Here is an 18,646-nt window from a genome sequence, read left to right on the forward strand (position 1 = left end):
ATCAGAGCTGTTTACTTTAATGAGATTTTACTACTTGTTACTGCTGTCAGCTGTGCTGGCTCTGCTGCGCGATGGGAGAGCGAGCTTGGCTCTGCTCTGATTCGTGCCTCATTGGCAGAGCTGTGCGCTTCGCCCCAACGGCTGAAACCTCTGACTGGCAACAGTGCACGAGCCAGAAAAGAGCACAACATGACTTTCAGATCCCAGGCTGAGCCTGCAGTGCTGCCAGCTGAGGAAAAGACAGGCTTGGCCTTTTTTTTTTTTTTAATCGTTAGCATTTCTCCTTCCAGCAGCATTTGGAAGTGGTGAAGTATCGATCTGGAAAGTTGCTGGAGGACAATAAACGTGCAAATTCACTGTGCATTTTTTATAGGCTTCCTTTGCACTGCACTGTAAGGGAACAGAAAGGGGAACAGGGAATGTATTTTTAATTCTTTCCATAGCTGTGGATGCTGCGAGGGGTCGGAGATATGCAGCACCTGCACTGCTCTGCGGCTTTGTAGGCTGTACAAATTAGAGGGGCTTTCTCATTGCACTGGGGCTACTGCAGCCCCAGGGAAGGCTCACTGTGAGCAGAACCACAGCTCCCCAGCTGCAGGAGATTTGATTTTGGTGCCATTTTGTCTGTTTTCCCCTCTGTTGATAAGCGCTGGACTCAAAAGCAGAGCCACGCAGGGACAGTGCTGGGGACGTGGCAGTGCTCATTAGGCGAATGGAAGCCTGCCCACATTTATCTCTGTTTTCTCTCTTCTATTCTAGGGCTTACCTGGCCCCATAGGGGAAGCTGGTCCAAAAGGCAGTCGGGTAAGCAGCCTTTGATTTGTGTTTGCTTGTTTTTACTGAGGGCTTCTTAAGAACCTTTATGCTTCATTTTCCAATCCTGAGACAAGTTCTTCAAAGTTGCTGGGTTCGGGGGATTTGGACTGCACACCTTGTTTACAGAGGCCCTCAGTGAACAACCTTGCTTGTTTATTGGGGCCCTGTTCCATTATTGAAATGAAGCTCTGAATGTACCAAGATCAAAGATCACTGGTAGTGCTGACGATGTGAAGTCACTGCCCCTGATGGTGCAGCAGAGGGAAGAATGGAATCCAAATTCCTACAGACCAGCCTGAAGTTCCCACAAGCCCCAGCTCCCTGAGGCCTCTTTAATTTCAATAAGTGTGGTTCAGTGGTCTTCGATCATGCTGAATATGGATTCTTCTGGGTATAGTCCCAAGTTTGGGGACTGATTTATATCGTTACGCAGAAGAGCAAGCCAGCGTCTTTAAGCCATGTGCAAATACAAATATTTGTATTTCCGTTCTGCCCATTTTGCTCGTCAAATTGAAATTTCTGGGAGTTCTCCCTCGCCACTAAAGATTTTGTTCTCTTTCTTCAACAATTAAGACTTCCATTAATCCAATTTTGTTCTTTTCCTGCACTTACAAATTCACTATGAGCTTCTGACCCAATAAAATCCCCTCCTTCCCTGACACGTGATACTTCCTCGTGTAGGCAATAAATTCAACCAACTGGATTTCATCACTAGAAAAACTGCAAGGCATGAACAACCGCTGGCCCTCTAGCTAGCTGTATTCCTGAGCTGGGGAGGGAGAGCACTGTTTGGTGTCCTGCAGGAGGGAGGAAGGTCTGGGGGAGCACAGTTTGCTCACCTCATTTTTGCACGTGATGCCATTTTTCCTGGTGCGCCCACTGCCGTGGCCATCCACCAGGAGTTGGATGGTTTGTCTTGGGGGAGGCTCAGGAGGCAAAGGTCATCAGCATCCTTTGATGCAGCCGTATTTCCCAGCGGGATATCATCCCCAAAGGGAGTGATGGAGCGGGTGAAAGAATTTGATGGGATTGGCAGTGAGAGATTTAGCGACGATGGAGAGAGAAAGATGAGAGAAAGTCACTGTTAGCGTTTGGCTCTTGTAGCAGAGAGGTGCCACGGAGGGGGCTCCCTGCTGAAATTCACTTCCTCTCGATTCTGCATGTTTGGCACAAACAGTCCTTTGCAAAGGACCGGCACACAAGGTAACTTTGTGCTAACTGCTGAGCCAAGAGGATTAAACACAAGGCTTCAATTGTTGCGAGGGAAAGGAAATGTAGCATTTTATGCAGTGCGTCCTGTCTGAGCAGGATCCCAAAGCCGGACAGAAACATTGCATGCTTGAAAATGCAACAACTAACTGCTGGCGACTGGGAAAGGAATGGGTTACTTTTGCTATCGCTCATGCTAACTTTGAACCAAGCTCCGTTTCCCTCAGGTACACTCAGAGCCAGCCCAGGTAAGGTCTCTTATTGCTGGCCTCCTCCTGCCCGGAATCCTCATGATCCCTGGTGTGAGGGTATGTGCCCTTGGACTACATCGTGGAAGCCAGCACCATGCAGTCCATGGGCATATACACTTGCCTCAAGGTTTATTTCATCACGGCTGCCATTGACCAACGCTGGAGGATGCTCTGCTGTTCAGGAATGACAGATTGACTGGCTGCTAGTGGAGAAATGTATTTGACTACTTTTTTCCTCTTTTCTTTAGGGATATATTGGTCTTCCAGGATTGTTTGGGCTACCAGGGGCTGATGGAGAACGAGTGAGTATTTTCTGAAGAAAACCGTGGTGTGTTGCATGAATACAGTTCTTCAGAGTCTGTTGTAACCTCTATCCCTTGTTTCTGAGAAAGGAGGCAAGCATGCCTGGTGTTTGAACATGCCTTCTTCAGCCTGTCTCTACCCTTGCATGAAGACCTTTGTCCCTGTATGACGCTGGCTCAGGAAAACCTAGACTTCAGGCAGGATCATCAGACTAAGCTGATGCACAGAGAGGAGCCTTTCTGTATTGTCCTTCACTCCAAGCTTGCCCTCCTCCCCCTCCTTCTAAGTCCATCTTAGTTGGATGGGGCAGTGGGAGAACATAAGTGGGAATTCCCTGTGCCCACGCGAGCGACATCCCAGCCACCATTTTGGGTGTCCAACTGGAGGCGTGTGCCTCTTGGTAGGAGCAGTGCTGGGGTTTTCTGATGATGGCTTTCATTCTAGTTGCATCAAGTTGGGCAGCCAAGCCTGGGGCCCATGGAAGGGCACCTGTGGCTGCTGTTCCCACATGTCTTCCCTTCCTCCCACCCTTCTGCCTGCGTCTTCTCCAAACCCACGTGTCCAGAGCTTTGCAGAACCTCCCTTGCTGTTTTGCTCTTCTCCCCCAAGCACCCCCACCTGCCTCATCTCTATACCCACCCAAGGACTCCCTCTTCCCACAGCAAGAGTTCCTAAGGAAGAACACTATAAGACAAAGACTGTTTCATTCTCACATTTTCTTCCTCAAATGCAAGCTCCAGAAACCAGAGAGGCCCCAGGAGCATGTGGGAGTGAGTGTGCCTGCCTGGGAGGGGACTGCCCTGTGCTCGAGAGTCGCTGATTTAATGCTTGTATAACTAAATAAGAAACATAAACAGAAGTTCTCCAGCGAGTGCCTTGGCGGTGGCCTTCAGTCCGTTCCAGCCCAGTAGCTTAATGACTGCTCCTGCTAAGCACAGCTTCAGCCTGTAGCCCTGGGTGTGGATGCTGCCTGTGTGCATCCCCAGGGAGGGCCGTAGTTAGTGGGTGAAGGTTAATTGTCTTCTGCTCTCGCTGCAAGTAGCTGACATTTTGATTCCTGAACAATGCCGCAGTCATTAGCCTATTTTGCATTCCCCTTTCTCTTCTCGTTGTTGTTTTTTTTTTTCTTTTTGCATTGTTGGTTGACTGTTTGCTTTCTCAACCAGACCTATTATTTTTTTTTTTCTCTGTGTGTTTTCCTTGCAGGGGATCCCTGGAGTTCCTGGGAAGAGGGGCAAGATGGGTAGGCCGGTAAAGTTTTTCCTCGTCTATTATGCAGACTTTGTTGAATGAAACCGAAAACAAAACATCTGGCTTTTGGCTGGGGCCCCTGATATCTTCTGCTGGGAACTAAGTGGGGAGATCAAACAACCCTTCCCGTGTCTCTTTTCTCAAGCAGGAAGAAAACCGAAGATACAAGTACTGTTCTCTTCCTTTCTTTCATGCTCTGCCCTTTTGTTCTTTGTTGCACTCTCTCCATGCTCCCCTGGATCCTACACTGCTCAGATTCTCTTCTGCAATACCTTCCCTCCGGCCGGCCTCTTCTTTCAATGTGCTTTTTAATTCCCCGCTGTGACGGCGGCACCCGGGTCCCTGTGTTTGCTCTGTTACATTTAATTTTTTGTGCTCTCACCCGTCCCATCGTACCTGACTCTGTTTATTGTGATTCTCTTCAACCTTTGTGCTGTCCTGGTAATGAGCAATTCGGTGTAGAGGCTTTTCTGCCCTTGGTGGTGGAGCAGAGTTAAAGCTGTGAGAGAAGAGGTGAGGAGGTGTTTGCTGAGACCAGGCAAATCCAAGAGCTTGGCCAGGAGGGAGAGTGATACAGGTCGGGCTGCATATGAGGTGGAGCTGAGAGCTGCACAGAAGGGGTTTTGTGCTGCCTGAAGCAAACAGCAGAATAAAAGGAGGTGGGAAAAGTACAGAAATGAACAAAGGAAACAGTGAAAGGGCAGAAGGAAAAGCTGTCCCCACATCAGCCTTCTTCCACGCTCCGCTGCATGCTTCCTTCGCCAAACTGCATCAAGCTGTTTGCTCCAGGAGTCAGTGCAGAGAGCAGACGCGTGCGTGCTCTGGTGTCTGTCATTCCCTCTGCACCTTGTTCTTCGTGTTGGCCTGAGTGCCTCTCAGTCTTCTGACATCATCATGTGCACAGGCTCCTTGTAAAGCGTCCTCTCACCCACACACTGAAAAATCCAGCGCTTTCCCCTTGTCCCCCTTGCATGCGAGCGCGTGCTTTCTGGGATCCCACACCCACTGCTCGGTGTTCCCGCAGTGCAGACAGCTCAGCTCCACAATGCCACGCTCATCCAGGCTGGCTGCTCTCCTCCTGCAGTGATGGGGGGAGATGGAGCAGATTTTGGAGTGGGGGGACAGCAGTGGTGGAAATCTGTACCGCATCTTACAGCTTTTAAGCTGCGAGTTGCACCAGAAAGCTCTGCGATGAATAACTGCAGCGAGCCAGGCGATGTAAGGATGACTCATTGACCAGAGTAAAACAAACAAAGCAACTGTCGTTAGGTACAGGCTCTCTGCTCGCTGCCTCGTTGCTGTGCAGCACATGCTGTAGGCTCAAAGCCTTCCAGCTGTTGTTTGGCTGCCACTCATGGTCTTCCAGGCAAGAAGAGCTCGTGTCTGGCGATCCTCCGGGATCTGCGGGGAAGCTCTCACCCACTGAGGCATCCAGGCTGGGATCTAGAGAAGGGATGAAAGCGCTGCACGTGAGCGCCTGCGTTCTGCTCAGAGGGTTTTGGCTCAGTCCCTGTTTCATGATATCAGGTTTAATAAGAAATCTTGAATGGAGAGACGCTGTCGATCTGTACTTCCGAGCGTGAGCTAAGAGATTCTGTGGCATCCAGGGGTTATTCAGGAAATCACTGGAGAATGGAAAGGAGGAAGCAGCTGACGTGGTTCCCTTTCCAGCACTTATCTCCTGCCCTCGCTGTCTCCCAGCCGGGCTGCAGTGTGAGTGAACCGGCTGTGATTTTTCTGCTAGGTTTTCTGGCATGGCCACAGCTCTGTTCTGTTTCAGTGCTGTCATTGTGATGGAGAGCTCTTGGAAGCCCTTATTAGCTACCATCCAAGGCCATCCAAGGCTGGTAAATGCTTTGAGAGTAGGGAAGGAGCTGTTATCAAATACATTTCCCTACCAAGTTTTGCTTGGTATGAGGCAGCAGCGGATTAAGAGGAGCAGGGGGCTGGGGGAGTTTGCATGTGACACCGTGGGCCTCCTGGAATGATGTAAGAGCAAATGATTAAAATAGATGAACTGGACATGAGTCAGATTTTGAAAGCATTCCAGGGAACTTAAGTTCTGCAGAGCTATGAAGGACATAGTGGATCTGTCGTGGAAGCAGGCAGCTCCAGCTCCCACCCGGCTCTCCCTGGAGTGCTGGGGGCAAATGTGCTTCCAGCAGCTGGGCACCAGTAACCCCTGGGCAAGAAATAGCTGCAGTGTAGATTGTATTAAGCTTCAAATAGAATATGATATAGTCAGAAGGTCTCAAGTCCTGCTAGAGAAGGAGACTTACAGGAGAGCTATCAGGAAATGTATCAGAAGAGCTCTGAGCTCTCTCTGGTTCTCCTTTGTTATGGATGGACGCCTGTGTCTCTTGTTCTTTTCTCTCATATATAGACTATCAACACTGTCTCATCCTTGTTTTTAGCTTATAATGTGATTTTTTAGCAGTATTGTTTTAAAAGTTTTGTTCCGTGACATGCTTAGTAATATCTGGGTTTGTCTGAAGTCTGTTTACGGTTGAGCAAAGACATCCGAGGTCTCCTTTTCTTCTCCTGAGGAGCTGCTGCTGCTCCTGGTCCCATGCCTGGAGCTCAGTCAACCACATGAAGCCTCACTGTGCTCTCAGATCCGTTGTGCAGGTGCAGTGCAAAGAGGATCAATGAAGAGGGATGTGGGCGTTAAGTGTCAGAGATCAGTGCACAGGTGATGCCAGAACTCCCTTCTCTCTGCCCGCTGGCCACAGTGTGGAGGTTGTGAGAGCCAGCGGTGATCTGGCAGCCACTGACGTGGCCTCAGGATTTGCTGTGAGCATCAACGTGGTGGCAAGCTGCCTAATCTGGCATGCGCTTCCCATGAGCTGACCACAGCCGGGGTCCCCTTTGCCAGCTCTCAGCTTGTAATGCAGCAAAGCCTTCTTGCCAGGCTATTTTTCATGTCCACTGTCTTCTTCCATCTTGACTCGTGACGTTAATGTCTTAACTTCTGCCTCCAGTGAACGCCAAGCCCCAAAATATTCTTTTTTCTCCATCTGGTGAGTTGTTAGAAGGGCATGCAGTACCCGTGCACTCCCTACTGAAATGAGAAGACTGTTGCATCATCTGAAACAGCAAAAAGCAGGGCAGACTTGGGAAGGTTTCATTTTACAGCCTCCTCCAACCTTTTGATATATGGCTGAGATAACTCAGTGGTGAATGTAACTGCATGCAGCTTTGCCAAGTTACGTAGCCACAGCTGTTGTCCATGCAAACAGTGGGGGAGATCTGTCTTGCCATGTGTCTGGAAAGACTGGCATAACCCAAATCAGTGAGAAAACCAATTTGGCTCCTCTGTGCAGGGACTGAGGCTTTAAGCCTCTCCTCTCTTCTTGCTCCTGTCTTTTCTCCGCTTTGGATGCAGCTGGGGTCCTTCCTTGCATTTGGAGAGAACCAAGCGAGAGTCTCCTGCAGCACACAAGCTGAGATTTGAGAAACTGGTAACAGCATTTCCAAGTACCTCTTCTTTAACAAATAACTGCCAAACTGTACTTCGCTTGAGTGGGCTCCCAGGGGTGCAGGAAGGTTGCACATATGGCTTTTCTTGCAAGAGCGTGACTCAGGAGTATACCCTGAGAGCTCTCAGCTACAGCTCCCATGGGCTGCTAATGCTCCAGCTGTGTGTGTTTTGTCACTGTGATCAGTATATAGCCTTAGCAAATATCTACTCTTCCATTGCTTGACTGCTCAGGTCTGATCCACCTGAGCGCTTGGTGAGCTCTCCAGATCGTAAAGGATTCCTTCAAACCAGTGTCCCAGGTCAGGTTCAGCTGTTTGAATGTCCTAAGAGAGTTGTTCATTGTCATTCAGAAAGCTTGTGAAGAATTAAATCAGCATCTCCTAAGCACAAGAGCATCCTTCTTCCCTTGGGGAAACGTTCGTTTATAAATCAGAGCAAAGACCAAAAGTGTTTTTCATTAGAAATAAGATAAACTAATGCAACTCTCACGTTCAACCCTGAAAGCATTTTGATCTTGACTTTCTTAAATAGGAGGCTGCTAGACTTGGAAATCTTGGCCATAAATAATTAGGAGTGTTGGCAGATTCAGTGCTCTTGAGCATTAGGTAATTGAGTCTGTGTAATCTGCACTCTATCAGAGCCCGACAGAAGCAGTAAGAGAGCGTATACGTGTGTGGAGTAAAGTGGGTGGTTGGGAGGGTGGAGGGCTGCAGGTTAACCTCAGTGGTGCTTGGCTGAAGGGGCTTCAGTGGATGCTGGCTCTCGTTCAGGTGGAACTGAAGGCTCCGGAGGGCAGTTGTGCTAAAAATGCCATGAGATCTTTATCCAAAGAGGATGTGACATGGAGATGTGAAGTGGCAAGGCCACCAGCCCCGTCCCCAGCTGCGGGTGGCACCTCTCCTCTCTGCCAGGATGCAAACTGCTGTGGTCCCAGATTGAGACTGAGCAGAAGGCAAAGGCTGTGTAGCTGCATGGATCGAGCTGGTGAGCAGGCTGAGCAGGGGGGCTTTGCCAGGATCCCTGCAGGGCCACTTGAGGAACGATTGTTGGGTGTCAGCCAGCCCTCGTGCCCGCCGGTGCAGGACTCACGTCTGCGCTCTCCACCAAGAACGCTCTCAGAGGTGGACGCTGCCAACATAAGCTCCATTTGTTTATTTTATTCTCCTTCTTTTTTTCTTTTTTTTTTTTTCCCCAGTGAATGCCTTCTCTCACCCTCAGCCCTGCTTCCCCACTGTTACCTTTTTTTGGTTGTTGTTTAAGCTGTTTGACTTGCACGCTCCATCCCTGCGGAGACTCCTGGGCTGAGACTTACCTGAACGGAGCCAACTGGCAGATGCAGTCTTCTGCAGACAAGACAGGAGGGCTGGTTGGTTTGAGCAGTTCCACCTTCAGCCAACAGGAAAATAAAATCCTATTTTTGGAGAAGGATTCTATTGGCGTGCAGACCTGCCAGGATTCCTCGCAGAAGCAGCTGCCAGACTGCCTCCCTTACTCCGTCAGGAAAAGTGTTCTAAACTGAATCAGATGTTGTATACATACAACACACCCACCCACAGGCGCACACCTGAGAGGGCCCTGGGGAAGCAAAGGACTCGGAGCATCACCCATCTCTGCTTCCCCTGGGGATGGCGGCTTGCAGGGATGAGAGCTGGTTCAGACCCGGAGCAGCCCTTTGGCTGACGACAGCAAGCAAAGGCAGGCTGCTCTGTTTGTTTTAAGCAAAGGAAGAAAGGAAGGGGAGGTAGAAGGGGATGTTATCCCCTGCTGCAAAGGAGCTGATTCCAGTGTCTGTCTCGTGGCGTAGGAGAGGGTGCCCTTTGCAGGGAGCGTGGATGAACAGGAGTTGAGGCACAGCTGCGGGACCTCAGAGGTGTAGATTTAATTACTTGTTCAACTTCGGACCTCTTGGTGTTGTCTGGGATAAAGCAGCTTGCATCTCTTTGTCTCAGTTCCCTCTCCAGCAAGGCGTACTGAGGACAAACTGCAGCCACTGCTTGGGCTGGGCAGAGGAGAGCGCGGATTCACTGGGTTTTGCTTCTGCTTGTATGGTTTTTCTCCAAGCCCTCTTCAAGCACCACCTTGCTTCTTTCATTGAATTTCTCTTTCAGACAATGTGAAATCCACTCAGCTGGGCTGTTCTCTTATTTTTTTACCTTCTGTATTTCCCAGCTGTGAGATGGAGCCAAAAGTTTTGTCATACCTGACTGCAGCCACTGTGGAGGAGCTGGCTCCCTGCCGGCACTACTTGTTAGGCGAGCGTTTTCCTCCAGCTCTGCTGCCCTTTGCTGTCCCTTCCCAGTCCTTGACTTTTTCCGCGCATCCCCTCCCTCCCCGAGAGCATGGGGGATGCGCAGCTGGATGTTTTCCACTAGCGTGTTATTCTTTGCTATCCCAATTTTTGAGAAAACAATGGACTTTGCTGTACCAAAAAGAAAAGAAAAAAAGAAAAGAAAAAAGAAAGCCCTCTGCACTCAACTTTGGGAAGGTCAGGAGAGCGTGGGCTCTGTAATCCCTTCCCCAGGTCTCCTGCAGCAGACAGCCCACGTACCCGTGTGTTCCCCACCAGGCTGGGCTCTGGGCTGCTGGGGCAGAGCTCAGGAGAGGGGACGCAGAGCTGCACTCAGGCACCACAGGGATGGAACCAAGGGATAACAAAGTCCTCTTGTACTTCCTAGGCTGCTTGTTTCGGTTGAATAGCACAGCTTTTATTCCCGAGGAACATCTCTGTCCTCAAGGCTGAAGCAGGAGGGTTGAAAAAATAGCTTTTACAGACATGTGAGAGCCAATGAATTTAGGACACTGTGGTCACTGGAACGGTAATTGTGGTTTAATCTGCTACTGCTTACCCCATGGAAAGAAAGTGCTTTCTTTTCATTAGGTGCTTAACAGATTGATTGCCTCCTGCTGTGAACAGGACTGTGCTGTAATAGCTTTCACAACCCGGATTGAGCCTTTGGAGACTGTAGGGATGCTGAAACATCCTCCTTCATGCCACAGCCCCCAGCCTTGGTCTCATTTAATGTGCTAAAGTGCTAATCCTCGTGTTGCCAAGCTCAAAGCCTGGGCGAGGGTGTGCGGGGTCCGTTGATTTAAAGCTGCTTTTTCCATTGTCTTCTCTTCTGGGTCTGTTTTAAAACGTGAGCCAAAAAATACCAGAGGACCAAGCACCATCTCAGAGACCCATGGGCCCGGGATGAGAAAGGTTCTCAATTTCCTGCCAGTTTTACCATCTTCCATGTTGAGGATGGGAAGAAAACGTAGCTGCATGAGGGGGACCACGGTGCACTGTGAAGGGGTTTGGATGCTGAACCTCTACTGGGTAGCGTTGGCCAAGTGGCTTCATCCAGGTGCTCAGCTCTCTGCCTTCGAAAATGGAATAATCTGCTTGTTTGAATACTTGGAGATCAACTGTTGGAAAGCCTGTATAAAAGCTAGAGGTGTGTTAACTCTATTAGTAAGTGCCTCAAATCCCCCATGTCTTTGTCTTTAAGCAGCGAGGTTAGTACTAGAAACTGAGACGTCAAAAGAGATTAGCAGGAGACACGAATTTAAATAGTTTCTTATCTGGATACTTTTTTTTGGGGGGGGGGGGCGCAGAAAAGTGCTATGTTAATATCGCTGTGGAAGAGATTTAACCCAAATTTAGGAAATGCTCTTAATCTGAAGCAAGCATTTCTCTAGATGACACTATGCAGCTGTAGCTATATCGATTTAATTCTACTATTATAACGAGTAAAACCTTCCCAATTGGACAAGGCCTTGGCTCCATAGAAGACCCCCAGCAGCACTGGGGCCAGGTTGCTCAATGGCATCAGTGGGTCCCTTTGTGCCCTGCTGTGCCCTCTGCAGAAAGAAGGATGGAGGAGTGCTGAAGGCTGGCACTGCAATCTGCAGCAGCGTGAGTACAGTATCAGTCTGTGCCTGCTCATATTTTCCTTGGCCAGCTGGATGACTGTAAACAGCAAAATATTACAAGGCACTCTTTTTTTTTTTTTCTGCCTTGCCTGAGCAATGAGTTTTCCTTACATATATCTGTTCTGATCTGATTGATTCAGCATGTAGCAGAGTTATTTTTCCTCTATTTTTCATTAAAGAAGATTTTACCCCCTTCCAACCCTCTCCTTCTTGTTATATTTGACGTCTTTGTCTCTAGGTGGCAGAAGGCTGTTGCCAGTGGTTGCTTACCACAGCTTCTTGGCTTGTGCACAGGCTTGAGGGATGTAGCGCCCAGCTGGAAAGGCAGACAACTTTCCCATTCGCGGTGATGCCCATAAAACAGAATTATTGAATCCAAGCAAGTAAGCAATAGCTTGCATCTATTCTTGAGAGTGTACTGAATACCATAGGGAACTGGTATAGAGGAGGTGAAATCCTGGCTCAGAAGTCAGTAACAACATTTTAGTTGTCTTAAACAGGTCTCTCATATTTCACCTGGGATGTGACCAGGTGTCTTCCTACCTGGTTGTGCTGGCCAGGAGTTGTGAGCCATTGAAGATGAATGGAGGTCTAGTTCTGACTGGAACAATAGTCCTTAGTTTTCCATCCTGATGTCCACAGTCAGTACAATGTAATAAATTAGAATGATGGCTTTTGGTAAGTAGTGACTTTTTTCATGTAGTAAACAGTCATTCGTGGCTCCAGAGTGTGGACCATGATGAGCTTGGAACTGTTCATTCCTTTGGCAAGCTGCAAGGTCATGGATGCATAGGAGAGAACTCTCCATGCATCTTTGATCAGCTCCATTAAGCATTATGGGCTCCAAGAGGCATTAAGCCATTTATCTGTCCTATGAGAAGGGAACAGTGTTAAAACGATTGTCACCAGGAGGAAATAATTCAGGTTGACAGTCCATTTTTGAGGAGGACAGTCATTGCAGCAAGGTTTATGAACTTTTCCAGAATATAAATGATTTAGGATCGACTTTAAAGGAGGCATTGTGTTTACCAGTAGAACATTTCTTAATCTTTAGATGCAGAGTTTGGTCTTGCAGACGTGTTTTTAACATTTCATTTGTAAACTACACAACATAACCTTCAGGGCTGCATTTTCCTTGTTGGGACGTATCGAAGGACTTGGGTGAACCAGAGCAAAAGCACTGATTTTCACCTTTCTCTCCTATGCACGCTTGCACTGACTTTCTACAGGGCACTGCCAAAGCCTTGCCTGCCATAGGCAGACACTGTTGCGAACGGGCTGATGTGAACACATCAGATCCAGCAGCCTCAGCAATGAGTGCTTTCCATAGCATGGCCAAGCAAAAAGCCTTCCTATTTCCTCATTGACTTTTCCTCTCAAGGCTCCCATTGGTTAACGCACAGCTGATGGCTCAGCCTGGTAAACGATACTTCTCGTTACCCTTCATTGGCCCCAGGAGAGAGGAGGGAATCAGCTCCTGGCCTTGCACAGCTGCTCGCTGAGCAAGTGTGCTGTGAGTGGGGTGGGTTGGGTATGACCAGAGGGTTGTTGGCCTGGGCTTCCTTCTGCCCTGCTGGTTACTGAAGTGCTGCACCCACTGCAGGGGGAGCAGTTTTTAAGCTGGCACCAGTAACATTAATGTTTTCCTCCTCTCCTCAGGGTTTTCCTGGTGATTTTGGGGAACGAGGACCTCCAGGCATCGACGGGAACCCAGTAAGTTGATCGCTTTTCCTCCTTCCACTGTGGTAGATGCCACACTTTGCCATATGATGCTAGTTAGAGCTGAAAAAAGGTATTCAGTGTGGTGGCAGCTGCTGGTGTTTTGTTGTCCCTCCTGAAAAACAAAGGTACATCCCTGCGCTGCTCATGCTCCCAGTTCCTGTGTTCAGCCCAGCACCCTGTAACTGCCAGCTCATCATGTTCCTTTCACTTCTGCCTTGTTCCATCGCCTCCCTGCTCCTCAGTCTCGATAGATGCTTTGTGACTGGAAGAGAAACCAGATGAGAAAAGAAAATCAAAGGAGAAAAGGCTTGCTCCTGATGGGCAAGCTGTTGCTGGAGTGTGTTGCCCATACTACAGAGCCACAGGAATCATTCTGTTGACTCTAGTGTGCTCTGGATGGAGCTTTATGTGAACATAGCAGGCAGACAGGGCCCACAGTCAGAGGAATGCATTGTTAGAGTACCCCAAGCTCAGTACCTTTCCTCATCAGAAGTGAACATCAGTGGTAGTGCAAGAAGTGCCAGATTGCCTGCTCTGGAGCCTGGGTACGTTGAGGAGCAGACCCAGTGCTCTGGGCTCCTGCTGTCTTGCCTGCTGCCTCAGCTGGCCCCAGCATGGTGCTGGGAGAAATCTCCAGGCCCCTGAGTCCTTGCCCTCACTCCGGTCTCTATCAAACCCCTGCTGACTTTCTAAGAATGAGATGTGTCTCCTGGGAATTGGGTCAGGATGGTCCCAAGGACCATTTAAGCAGCTGGATGCTGATGAGATTTATTTTGCTTTGCTCTTTTAACACTTAATACTAAATAGTTGGGTGCGTGCTGTGTTTTCCGCTGCTCACAAAACACGCTCTTCTGGATTGTATATGTTCCCACATGTACTAACTATCTGAAATGATTTTCTAAATGGCTTTGTCAGTTCTCCCTCAACTGGCAGATGAGGAGTTCTGATTCATCTTTTAAATTCATACTGTCTTGGTTATTCACACATAATCGCTCATGGTGTCCGATGTGTGAAGTAACCCACTCCTTATGTGCCTTTAAGTTCCCATTCATCATGAATGCAGACAAAAGTTATTTTCACAAGCAGCTCTAACCAGCAAGCCAAGCTCAGCTACACCACAGCCTTTGTGGGAATTCAGCACAAGAGATACAATTGCAGTGAACTGAAAGAACCTAGATTCCCAAGGAATACTTCTGCAGGACTTTTCCCATCCTTCAATCAGCATAAGCCACGGGTCAGAGCGGAATCAGTAGTCCCAAAGCAGAAAACTTTCTAGATGGTATTGCTATTTCCAACCAGCCCACCAGGAAGAGCAGGAAGGTCAGAAAGAGTCCTTTTTTCCAAATAACTTGTTTTGTTTTCATTTAAATTTGCAAGTAGTCTAAGTCCATTCAGAACATGGGCTCAGCGTTAGCTCAATGCCAGTTCCCAGAGCATCGGGGAGAAGCGAATGTCCTGTCCGTTAATTCATCCAGAAGGATCGCTCTTCTTTCATCTTATCAACAGCTTTTAAATATTAATGTGCCTTGGAGATCGCAGAATGAAAACAGACTGTTTCGGCTGACTTAAAGGGAGGTTCACAGGGTCACAAGCGGAGTCACAGACGCAGAAAAATGCCAGAAAGTCTGTTTGTGGAACAGACAAATATGCCGAGTTTGCTAGGTGGGGTATGCAGCTAAATGCAGGCAGGCGGGCAGGCTGCCACGGGTCCTGAGATGCTCCATCCTGTTTGATCCCACTGCTGCCGTCGCATGGGGACGGTGGAGCCCACAGCATTCTCATCTCATCTTCTTTCCGTCCCCTCCGGACAGAGCAAGGACTCTCACAACCGCAGGGATGTCCTTCCCTCCTACCAGCTTGCTGAGAACTGTTGAGGCATCGCATTCCAGATCCCGGTTCCCGGAGCACTTTAGCCACTCCAATTAGTCTCTTAATCACAAGAATGAGACATGGACTGTTGATTCATCTCCTTGTCTCTTGTCCCCGTGCCAGACTCATGTGCTGCAAAGGAGCATGGAGCCTGATTCCTCTGGCAGGTCAGGGCTCAGCATGTCCCAGCTGATCACCGGGAAGGGAGCACCTGTAAATCCCTCCTTCCCTAGGCCAGGGAGCAGCTCAGATAGCAGCTGGTCCTGCCTGGGTTCCCAGAGGAATCCACCCCCTCCCCTTCCAAGAGGAAATCCTTTTGCATTAGACATGAGGCCACGCGTTTCCACTTTTACCCTTTCTCTTGAGGAATACCCATGTGACATAACTCAGAAATCGAGGCGGTCCCACCTGTGCCTGTTGGGACCAAGAGCTGAGCATCCACATGCTCTCCATCCCAGCCATCTCCAGAGCCTGCAGAGCTTCCTCAGGGACCAAACAGCTCCTGTGCCATCCCTGGGGATGTTCCCTCCCCTGCTAGTGCCAGCCCGTGACTGAATGCTCAAAGCCGACCTTATTACAGTAGCTTTGAGGACACAGAAATCCCACCCGTGAGGAACAATTGCTCCACAGATGTCCCAAGTATGCAGGAAAGGAACCGGCCATAAAAAAGCAATTTTAGGCTGGTTGAGATTATGAAACGCTTTTTGTGTGTGCTTGCCCAACAGTCCTTTACTCCACTTCCCATAAAATAAACACACGTAACCCTTTGCCCAAGAAAGCTGAGCACGGTCAGTCACGTTGCGTCCCCTTCTCTTTCATTCTTTCACTAGGCAAAGCTTCCCTTAGAAGGGGAGCCTTATTGCACTGAAGGGGACTCCACCAGATGTGCAGCGTAAACTGAGCTGCTCTGTCTAAGAGAGGAGCCCGCGTGATCCAGAGCAGGGGTAGGGCTGTCTGAGCCAACAGGAAGTTTAGGATTTCCAATGCGCTTGTTTGGAGAGGCACTGCTGGAGATGGAGGTGTGCAAGGGCAGGTCCTTGCCCTAACAACCCGCTGTCAAGGCGTTGGAAATGTGGCAAGGGAGACCAGGGACTGGCTGAGCATCCCATAGGGATTGCTCAAGTACCTGGGTACTTAGGTGATTGGTGTGGGTCTGACACAGTTTCTCTGCTGCACTCCTCCTGGAATTCCACCAGCACCTGCTGGCATCCCGGGCCTCTGCCTGTCCCGGGGAGGCTGGCACAGAAAGGTTTGTGGTGAAGCCAAAAATTCAGAGCAGCCTCTGCCCAAAATGGGGAGCCCTGAGCCCAGCTGGATGAGGCAGCAGCAGAGGAGGGTGCTGGCTCCCCACCCTACCCAACCTGAGTGCTCTCAGTGAGGAGCAGCTCACACTACCCCTTGGTGCCAAATGCGCTTCCAGGACCCATCAGCCAGCACAAAAGCCAGCATACCCTCTCCCCTAATTGCCCAGCTTAATTTGCATCTGTGCTCTCCCTTTATCACGAGCTTTACACTTCTTTAACTACTCCCAGCCCCTCACATTTCCCACTCCAGAGCAGCAGCTTGCCTCTCCATCCCACCCTCACCTTGCTGGCCCCTCTCTGCCTGAGCCTTCCCCTTGCCTGGGGCATCTCCCCCCTTTCCCCTGCCTGCCCCACGTGTGAAATGCTGCTTTCATCCATCCCGCTGCTGGGAGGGGACTGCAGCTGCAAATAGCTGCAGAGCAACAAGCAGCCCAGTGTCTGGAGAGGCCGAGTACCCGCAGGATGGATGCTCTCCATCACTTTGGCTAGGGGAAGGGGTTGCACGGGGTGGGAACGGAAGGGGGAGGGGTGGTGTTTTCCCTGCCCTCAAGCCCTTGAAACACTGAGCTGCCTTTCAGTCTCTGTTTGTCTACAAAGAGCCCATAACCGTGTCGGTCTGTCTTTCCTTTTAGGGAGAATTGGGAGCCCCAGGTCCTCCTGGAGTCCTTGGACTCATTGTAAGTATAAAAACAAATGGAGATCTGGCTTCTCGGGGCTTTAACCCTTTCAGCGTGCATAACTGCACTCAGATTTTCTCCTTCATGTGCTGGGCAGTACAGAGGATGGCTGTTTATGGGGGAGGCATGATGGGGGGGACGGAGGGGAGCAAACACTCTCTAAGCAGAAGGGAACGGAGTGAATGTTTACTGTTTGTGCACTTATTGCTAGATAACTCACCCTGTTGATAGCATTTACCAGAGTATTTCTTCAAAGATGCAATATTCATTCCACACCAGAATCTGCTGTTTTTCACAAAGCAAGACCCTCTGAGCAGCGACCTAAGGGTGCACAGTTCTTGCTCAGTGGGGAGACCACGAGCAGGAACTGTCTGCTCTCTGGGTACACAGGAATGTTATGCATGCTCCCACCATCCCATCACTAATCCAGGTAACCACAGGCACAGCCAAATTCGTTTCACTGGAGGAGATAAATGTCTATAAGCTCATCCCTGGCAGCTGTGCTGGGGTTAGGGAATGCCTAGCTGAACATATTACAGTTTAATTTTAGGGCCTAGAAGTTGTTTCAAGGTATTTCCTTCCCTGCACAAGAAGCGCTAGGTCCAGTTAGTGCTACGGCTTTCAGAATTTCTCCTTTTTTGTGATCATCCATGAAAAGCTCACTTGCAATGAATGGTTAAAAACAGCCTCCTTTTGCCTTTCCATAAGTTAAGTTACAGGAGTGCGCGGGCTGAGAGCAAGGCCCCAGCTGCACTGCGCCTCGCATGGACATAGAGCACCCAACCCAGGAATTTTAGACTCAGTGGAGGAAAAGCAGAGGAAATCCTAGCATCACAGAATCACTAAGGTTGGAAAAAACCTCTAAGATCACCAAGTCCAACCGTCAGCCCACTGACCACGTCCCTCAAATGTGGGGCTCCAGCAGCTGTGATCTATGGGTGATCTCCTCCATCCTGCTGGGAGATGGGGCCCTTCCACCCCCACATTCTCCTCCCCCCGTCTCCTGCCCCAGGCTCACTGCAGGGCATGCAGAGGTGTTGGGTGTTTGCTCCAGGCTGGCCCTCACCCAGTCCCTTCCTTCCTCCCTGCCACAGCCCCCCAGGGGCCGGCCGTTCCCTCCACACAGTGCAGGTGTTTGGGTTTGCAGTTTAAAAGAGGCTGGAGAGCAGAATTAAGCAAAACTAAAGCCTCTTGCTCTCCTAATTAGCTGTGCGGGCAAAGCTTTAAGTAAACGCCTTTCTACAAGAAGCCCTTATGCTGGGAGGCATGAAAAGGGCATCTGTTGGGGCCCTGACGGCCGGCCAGAGCCAGCCCTGTTTATTGACACGTTGCCACGCGTATCACTGCCTCCCTTCATGGGCTGAGGGCAATCAAAGCCCGTTTAAATGCTGGCCACTGAAGGCTTTCCTTTATACGTGTGCATACGGGTACACACAGGCGCTGTGAACTGTAGGGTCCTCCAGGGCTGCAGTTTCTCCTGCAGGTCCCCGTACGTGATGCCGTGCTGTCTTTCTGCAGCAGAATGGCCATGCTGCTTGGGCAGCCCTGTCCGATTCTCTAAGTGTTCAAACAGTGGAAGAGGAAAAGAAAACTGATTCAGAAATTAGGAAGAATTGAGGGATACTGAGGGGCTGGATGGGAGAGGAATTTGACCCCATTGGCTTTGAACCTAATGTCTTTGGTCATTTTCTTTCTCTTACCAGGGTGACATGGGCTCTGTTGGACCTATTGGTTATCCAGGACCAAAGGGCTTAAAGGTGAGAGAATAACGGTGCCATGGGAGCTCTTGTCCCTCCGTGGCAGCACTGAAGACCATCCTGAGGGAGAGGATGGGCAGCAGTAGCGCTT

General features: G+C 49.7%; 1 protein-coding gene across 2 annotated transcripts in view; it reads left to right on the forward strand.

The window, feature by feature from the left end:
* COL27A1 (collagen type XXVII alpha 1 chain) overlaps positions 1 to 18,646 on the forward strand; it is a 126,985-nt gene that overhangs the window by 38,601 nt on the left and 69,738 nt on the right. For both annotated transcript variants that reach the window (XM_021413746.1, XM_021413745.1), the window contains exons 10-15: positions 760 to 804; positions 2,525 to 2,578; positions 3,786 to 3,830; positions 12,886 to 12,939; positions 16,754 to 16,798; positions 18,502 to 18,555. In XM_021413746.1, the coding sequence (XP_021269421.1) occupies positions 760 to 804; positions 2,525 to 2,578; positions 3,786 to 3,830; positions 12,886 to 12,939; positions 16,754 to 16,798; positions 18,502 to 18,555 (297 nt within the window). The remainder of the gene's footprint in view (positions 1 to 759; positions 805 to 2,524; positions 2,579 to 3,785; positions 3,831 to 12,885; positions 12,940 to 16,753; positions 16,799 to 18,501; positions 18,556 to 18,646) is intronic.

Source organism: Numida meleagris, chromosome 16, assembly GCF_002078875.1.
Source record: "Numida meleagris isolate 19003 breed g44 Domestic line chromosome 16, NumMel1.0, whole genome shotgun sequence".
Lineage (NCBI taxonomy): Eukaryota > Metazoa > Chordata > Aves > Galliformes > Numididae > Numida > Numida meleagris.